At 54.9% G+C, this 7,539-nt stretch overlaps 2 protein-coding genes and 1 long non-coding RNA gene across 5 annotated transcripts in view; 1 reads left to right on the forward strand and 2 right to left on the reverse strand.

The window, feature by feature from the left end:
- Bak1 (BCL2 antagonist/killer 1) overlaps positions 1-2,249 on the reverse strand; it is a 9,318-nt gene extending 7,069 nt beyond the window's left edge. For both annotated transcript variants that reach the window (XR_003842700.1, XM_021221433.2), the window contains exon 1: positions 2,017-2,249. The gene's annotated coding sequence lies outside the window, so the exon portion shown is untranslated. The remainder of the gene's footprint in view (positions 1-2,016) is intronic.
- LOC110338168 (gametogenetin-binding protein 1) overlaps positions 1-7,539 on the forward strand; it is an 18,384-nt gene that overhangs the window by 8,711 nt on the left and 2,134 nt on the right. The window contains exons 1-4 of one of the 2 annotated variants that reach the window (XM_021221431.1): positions 3,109-3,605; positions 4,347-4,471; positions 6,240-6,334; positions 6,439-6,649. In XM_021221431.1, the coding sequence (XP_021077090.1) occupies positions 3,109-3,605; positions 4,347-4,471; positions 6,240-6,334; positions 6,439-6,649 (928 nt within the window). Of the gene's footprint in view, positions 1-3,108; positions 3,606-4,346; positions 4,472-6,239; positions 6,335-6,438; positions 6,650-7,539 lie in introns of those variants that run through there. The other variant, XM_021221432.1, reaches the window with a different exon arrangement.
- On the reverse strand, positions 3,014-6,646 carry LOC115062763. Its single transcript, XR_003842688.1, has 4 exons — positions 6,607-6,646; positions 6,232-6,364; positions 3,459-3,547; positions 3,014-3,189 (listed from the first exon to the last, which is right to left on the reverse strand). It is a non-coding gene; the product is annotated as an uncharacterized LOC115062763 (long non-coding RNA).

Consider the following 7,539-nt stretch of genomic DNA (forward strand, 5'->3'; position numbering starts at 1 on the left):
GTGTGTGTGTGTGTGTGTGTCTGTGTGTATGCTGTCCTTCCTGGGGTTTCTGAGGCTGCCTGACCCTCCCTCAGCCTGGCACCTCCCAGCCATGATAGCCCTCCTCCAGGGCCCCCTTCGCCATGGCTGGCAGGACATGCATGTTTTCCAACAGGGCCTTTGGGCAGCAAACTCTACCATGGACTCTGGCCACTTAGGAGAACTTTGCTGTGTCTTGTGTGTTGAAAATTCCTGTTACTGGCTGGGTGTGACGGGACGTGGTTTGATTCTAGTGTTTGGGAGAATCCTGGCAGTTTGGTCTGCATATGGAGTCCCAGGCCAGCCAAGGCTATGTAGTAGATCTAGTCCTTCACAGACGGGAAACAGGGGCGGAAAGAAGTGGGTGCCCGGGCCATGCGGCCAGGGAAAGGCGTTTGTCTTGCAGAGTGATCGTTTTGCTTTTAACATATATATTAAACACACTCACTACATATGTACTAGTCTACCTGCTCTCCAACAGTAAGCCTCCAGGGTGGTATCATTATTATTATCGTTATTATTATTGTTATTATTGAGAGAGATCTGGATGGAGTTAGCACCCCCCTGGCTCTGCTGGCCAGAGGACTGTGTATGTGTGATAAAACGTGTGTAAAGGTCAGGTGGCAGGCAGTTGGTCAGTTTTCGAGCGTGGGTTCTCTCCTTCCACCATGTGGGTTCCAGTGATAGAACCCGGGTTGTTACACTTGGCTGCAAGCCCCTTCATTTGCTGAGCTATCTCACTGGCCCAGAATTTTTTTTTTTTTTTTTTGGAGACAAAGTCTCAGGGCTTATTTCATAGTTTGTCCCCAGGGCATCTCTCCTTCCAACCACTGCTTGGAAGTGAGCTGGGGTCTCTCACAGTCTCCCCAGTGTACCTCACCGCTGCCTCACGCCGTGCACCAAATTACACCATACTCTTCAGTGCTGTCTTCTTTTGGTTATTGGTTTGTTTATCTACCTACCTATCTGTCTATTTATTCATTTCAGACACGTTCTCTCTAGGCAGCCTGAGGAAAATCTTGTATCCCTGATCCTCCTGGTTCAGCCATTGGCTGGCTGGTGTTATAGGTGTTCTCTGTCACGCCACGCCCTAGCCCGTTTTCCTCTTTGACCCGTCTCAGAGTAAGGTCAGTTCCTGAGGCAAGACCTTTCACTTTCAGTTTGTACCCCTTCAAGAGTTCCCACCCCTTTGTGGGCCACCTCCATCACCGCGGGGAGCACTCTCTGAGAAGGGGTGGGGGAGGGCCGGCTCCCCTTCACCTCCCGCTTCATTGATGGAGACAGACAGGGTGTGCCGACCCTCTTCTTGTCATCCCTGAGAGCCAGGCCTCATCAAGACAACCCTCTGCTGGGCATCGTCTACCCAACGGCTCCTTCCGGGATAGGGTGCTCTTCCTGGTACCTTGTAATCCCAGGCCAGGAGGGCCAGGGGACGCTGGCTCCATCCAGATCTCTCTCAAAATAATAATAATAATAATAATAATAATAATAATAATAATAATACCACCCTGGAGGCTTACTGTTGGAGAGCAGGTAAAGTCTCAGAAAAGCCCCTACAGCCTGTGCTGCCCTGGCCCACCTGGCCCCCATCCAAGTGGCCTTGACTTCCCATTATGTCCACTGGCTGGGCCTAGGATGCATGTTCCAACCACTAGGCTGTACCTAGAATCATTCTGGGGTAGGGCCGTCCGTGTCCTGGTACAGCCAGGGGTATCAACTGCATAATTTCTGTCTCTGTTCATGACCTTGACCCTCCCCTTCTTCCAGATAAAGTCCAGGACCACCAGGGCCACCAGAGCCGGGGCAGGAAGGGACGCTTCTGATATAGCCAGAGGCCCTGTTTAGACCATGCCTGCAGCCTGCCTTTAAGAACCACCCAGGGCAGCCACATCAAGGCCTCCCCCCTCGCTGGGTTGCCGAAGGAGCTTTCTGCCCCACCCTGGGTCAGAATTGCCCGGGGATTAGGAAGATGGGGTTTGGCACTGGCTGCCCGTGTACCTGAATGACTCTGCTCCAGATGTGGGATGGCTCAGCCTTGCGAAGACGAAGACCCCCCGAAGGGCTGCCGGCTGCTTCCAGGGGCCAAGGTTTCAGGCCTGACTGGCAGGAACTGGTATCAGTGAATTCTTGGGGCTGGATGCCGCCTTGGGTCGCCTCTTGGCCCAGGAAACCTCGCGACTTTGTGACCATAGAGGAGCTCGCTGCTCCCGGCAATGACCAGCTCCCTCTAGAGGAAGTTCTCGGTGGCCGCCGGATGCAGACGTTCAGGGAGGCTGCTGTTTGGGGGAAGGTCCTTTGCCGGGCGGGCTTGGAAGCAGCTGCTCCCTCCGCAGCCTCCCCTGCCTGCCCCGGCCCGGCCAAGGGGAAAAGCGTCCTATCTTCTGCCTGGCCTGTCTCTGGTTCCCCGGCCTCCTCTTCCATCTTCTTCCCCTAGTGAAAAGCAAACCACAGACAACAAGAAAAACCAGGATGGAGCAGAGGCAGGCAGAGCTGACCTGCAGTCCCAGCATTCAAGAGGCTGAGGCAGGAGGATCATGAACTAGAGCCCAGCCTGTGCTACATAATACCCTGAAAGGGAGGAGGAGGAGGAGGGGAGGGGGAGGGGAGGGGAAGGGAGAGGGGCAGCTCAGAATTTGTGCTGTCCTAGATCCCGGCAAGCTGCCAGGCTTCAGGGACTGATCTCAAACCCAGAATAAACAGGAGTTTATGGAAAGACAGGAGCATATGATGTCCTGTTCTCAGCGTGTGCACCCCCCACTCCCTCTCCCCGGCCCCTCCCTATCTGCCCCCAGCCAGGCTTCCACAGCCTATGGATGCTGTTGTGTTATGTCTCACCACCCCTCAATCTCCAGCCTTCCTCTGAGACCTGCTGAGCCGGACCCTGGATGGCTCCCTCTACTCGCTTCCCTGCTTCCAGCCCCCGCCCCGCCCCCACCCCACCCCCAGCCTCCAGTTATATCCTCCCCCCACCCCCACCTCCTCTTTGCCTTCTAGAACTCCTGGAAGTTTCCAACTGGAGGTTTCTGCTAGCAGTTGGTCCTGGGCTGGCTGGCTGCCATGACTTCTCCCTGAGTCGGGGTCCCACTCAGGATGGCAGCCCAGGCGCGGACCCCTCAGACCCCTCGGTCACGGATCCTAGGCTGCTCCTCCATGCTGCGCTTTTTCCGAAACCTGGTGGGGAGTAAGGGCGGTTCTAAGAGTGCTAACAAGCCCCTGACCAGGAGCCAGCCCAGCTCCTCACAGGAGCAAGATGTTGTCTCCCCAAGGATGGGCCACCAGGGAGGTCATGGGAGGAAGGAGCCCCAGGCCAAGGTCCACTCTGCAGCTTCCTCTAGTGGGAAGAGGGAGCCCCCGCCCAGGGTCCTCTCTGCAGCTCCCTCCAACCAGAAGCACGATGCCTTTGGGCTGGGCACTGGGGACTCAGGGTCCCAGACCCTCACCTCCAAGGATGTCCAGAAGCTAAGTGCCCAGAGTGTTGAGGTAACATCAGTTCCTACCAGAGGAACCTGGGAGGTTCTGGAGCAGCTACCTGAGAAGAAAGGAGAGGAGGAGGAGCCAGTAGGGGAGGTCTCCGGGGCCTCAGACAGGTGAGGGCTGGTGGGGTAGCCTGATGTAGCTAGAACAAAAAGAGGATGCAGGGGTGAGGGACATGACTAGAAGCCCTCAGCTGTAAAGGGCTGGGATAAGGGGTCCTGAAAAGTGAAAGCCACGAGGGACAGTCAAGGGTCCCAAGAGAGGGAGGGCCAGCAGACAGGGCTGTGTGAGGAGTGGCTAAGCTGTGGAGTGGGCACCAAACAGGGAGCTGAGGTGTGGCTTCGGGGTGGAGCACCGCCTGCCTGGCACGTTCCAGACCTGGATTTAGTCCCCAGCACAACAAAACAACCAACCAGGCAGTGGTGGCGCATACCTTTCATCCCAGCACTCAGGAGGCAGAGGCAGGCAGATCTCTGCTTTTGAGGCCAGCCTGGTCTACAGCTAGGGCCACACCGAGGGGAATCCTGTCTTGAAAAACCAAACAACAGCCAAAGAAAATATCCTAGAGGCTAGGAAGGGCGCGCTAGAGTCTGGACAGAAGTGCGCTGACATAGGCTCTGCTCCAGCCTGCACCCCTACTTTCCTGCCTGGCTTCCTCTCCCGCTGGTCTTAGCAGCAGCTCCCTGTCTGGAAGGTGCCTAGCTCCTCACGTCCTATGTCCCCCAGAGGTGGTAGGGAAACGCCTCTGTTGGCTATCCCAGGGGACAGAGCAGGTCCCTGGAGAGAATCAAGGTAGAGTCAGGCTACACGTATGGGTGTCCCCTGACCCCACCTGACTGTGGCTTTGGGTTTAGGGAGCACTTTGGCCAGGCCCTGGAGACAGAACAAGGATGCTTACAGTGGGTTCCGGGACCCCTGGTGCTCACTCCTGGGGCCCTCATCAAGGAGGAAGAGGATGAGGACTGCCCAATTGAGTTTGGTAAGGATGCAAGTGGGAGGGGAGCAGAAATGAATGCCTCTCCTGTAGGACTTCTGGGGGTAGGGGGCAGGAGGGGGGAGGAGCCCAGCAGGGCGTGAGACAGAATCTGACATTGGAACCCCACTTGCTCCACGCCGTGTCATGTGACAGTGGAGCATTGCTGGGTGTCTCTGCCCACTCTCCTCACCCATGAAATGGAAACGGGCAACACTGGCCTCTGAGGCATCTAAAGATCAGTGAGGTGTCAAGGGCTAGATCAAGGCTCAGCACACAGTAGGGCCTGGTGCACAGTAGGCACCGGGTCAAACGGAACAGAGCCCCATGCTGACTCATTCTAATCCCAGCACTTGAAGGGGGCCAAGAGAACTGAGTTCAAGGTTAGCCCAGCTTCTTCAAGGTGCCGTGCTGCAGGATATTTGACCATACTGTGAGCCCCAAGATTGTTTTATTTACTGAGCTTTCTGGCCAGGTGGTGGTGGCACACGCCTTTAATCCCAGCACTTGGGAGGCAGAGGCAGGCGGATTTCTGAGTTCCAGGACAGCCTGGTCTACAGAGTGAGTTCCAGGACAGCCAGGGCTACACAGAGAAACCCTGTCTCAAAAAAACAAAACAAAACAAAACAAAACAAAACAAACCCTCAAACAAACAAAAAACCAAAAAACCAAAAAACCTGGTTCTGGTTGTGTGGCTCAGCTGTAGCACACATCTTTAATCCCTCTGGCTGGGATACAGAGGACACCTTAGTATACACCTTTACTCCCTCTGGGTGCAATACAGACATATCCTCAGCATACGCCTTTACTCCCAAACAGTGAAGGTAAAGTTAGTTTGTAGAAGGAAGCAGCCATGTTTGAAAGTGATGTCTCATTGAGTGGCAGACAAAGTGACAAATCAGAGAAAGATTTGACAGAATAGGATCTGCCCAACTCAGAGAGAAGAAAGGGAAGCTACTCGAGGGGCAGTGGAGAGAGAGGAGGCAGTTTTAACTGGGAGAGCTGTACAGAGACAGGTTGAAGAGAGAACAAGCCAGACATAGGTGAAGACAGACAGATGGACCAGAGAATGAGAAGGAGCCAGAAGATTAGAACAGATGGCCATATTTTGAGACCAGGAAGAGCAAAAAGTCAGAGGCTGAGAGAGAAGCCAGATTGAATCAGTCATCTTGGAGAGGAGTTTGAGCCAGAACAGCTGAGTTGAACAGCCAGCCAGAGCTCAGAAAGGACTAGAAAGGGTGCGCTTATTCCGCAGCAAGTCTCAGGGGCTGAAAACATTCTAGGCCTGGGTTAGATTGTACGGAGGCTAGAAGCTTCCAGGACCAGGCCTAGGTTAGCCAATGGAGGCAGCAAGCCTCAGAGAGGACATTACATCAGGAGAACAGAAGTTACTTTTACAGTGATATACTTCTCTTTACAAGAAAGGGAGTAATGGCCACAACAATGCTAAGCATAGCAGCCCACATCTGGAATCCCAGGGGGTGGAGGTAGGAAGGGCAGGGGTTCAAGGCCAGCCTTCAGGGAGGTGTCTCAAGAACCCAGAACAGCAATGACAAAATCACAAAAAGTAATAAGACCTAGGTCACCCGGGTCTTTAGATAAAGGACACTACCCCAAGCTTGGGGCCTGAGCTGGCTTCCCTGGACCCCCGTGGTGGAGGGTGAGAACTCCTGTTCACATACCCATGCTGAGCTACGCGCCTCTCCCCTGCCCTCCCTCTGAGACCGGCGGCCCATCAACTTTCTGTCAACCTCAGAGGTCACTACCTTCACAGGAGACCTCAAGCCGTCCTCTTGCAAGGTGGGGTCCACCCCGTGGATCTATTTCCTTGGCTTGTACAAGCAGTTCCAGAAGTCAGCCATGGCCAAGGTCAGCGGGGTTGGGTCCCCTCCCGTTTTCCTGGTTTGGGGAGGAGGGGACACAGACCTAGAGTCCTGACCATTCCCCCGCCCCCACCCCCACCCTCCCCACAGGCTCAGAGGCCATCTGCGTCTCAGTTGGCTCTCAAGGACGGCTTGCCCCACGAGGAGAAAGGGGAGAGAGAAGAAGCGGTGGATGAGAGCAATCATAAGTGGTGTGCCCCGCGCGCCTCCAGCGACGAGAGCTGTCCCAAGTGGTGTGCCCCGCGCGCCTCCACCTACCAGTCGCCGCTGCAGAAGGCGTTTAGGTCCACAGATACAGTGGGTAAGTGGTGCGTCAACCCACAGGAAGCCCGGCTTTGACCCGTGGTTTAGGGAAGAAATGCAAGCATTGACCACCAGGTGGCAGCAGAAGACACATGATGACTGGCTTTAGACAGGCTGGACTGTTGATCTCCACAACTATCTGGGACCCCGCACCCCGACCCCACTCAGCTCCAAGCAGAGAACCAAGGCTTCTGGCTGCTAGTGAAGAAGGTGCCCTCCAAGGCTGGCTTTTGCTTTGCTTAGCGCCAGACAATAGCAGTCGGCCCCTTAGGCCTGGAGAGGTGGAGAGGCCTCTGCTCTTAACGGAGGCCGCTAGTTCAGTTCCCAGCACCCATGTTTCTCCCCACTGCCTGTGACTTCTGCTTCAGACACCCTCTTATGTAGACATGCACAGATACACACATTAGAAAAAAAAACAGTAAATGCAATAATAGCAAAATTACCCCCCCCCCCAATACTGTTTGTGTTTATATGGCCATGGCTGGGGACTATTCTTTTAAAAACGTGAATGGATACTTCTGAAGTGGCTGCCATTAACAATGCCACTGACAGCATGGGAACTGAAGCACAGAGAAGGTGGGTAACTTGCCCAGATCCCATAGCCACTAATGACAGAGCTGGGACTCCATCTCAGACAGTCCGTGGCAGTACCTTCCCTGGAGTGCCCTGCCTAGGAAAACTGAAGCGTGAGAGGCTGCAGCTGCCTGGCATCGGGCACCTGAAGGCTTTGCAGACCTGACCCAGATTGCAGAGCTCAGGAGTGGGTGGCGTATGCTAGGGACTTCCTGGGCTCTGCCTGCTCCACACTCTGGAAACGCCGGGATCGAAAATTCCATCTTGCCAGGATGGAAAACACCAGTGGTGGCGCATGCCTTTAATCCCAGCACT

This window comes from Mus pahari, chromosome 21 (genome assembly GCF_900095145.1).
Source record: "Mus pahari chromosome 21, PAHARI_EIJ_v1.1, whole genome shotgun sequence".
NCBI lineage: Eukaryota > Metazoa > Chordata > Mammalia > Rodentia > Muridae > Mus > Mus pahari.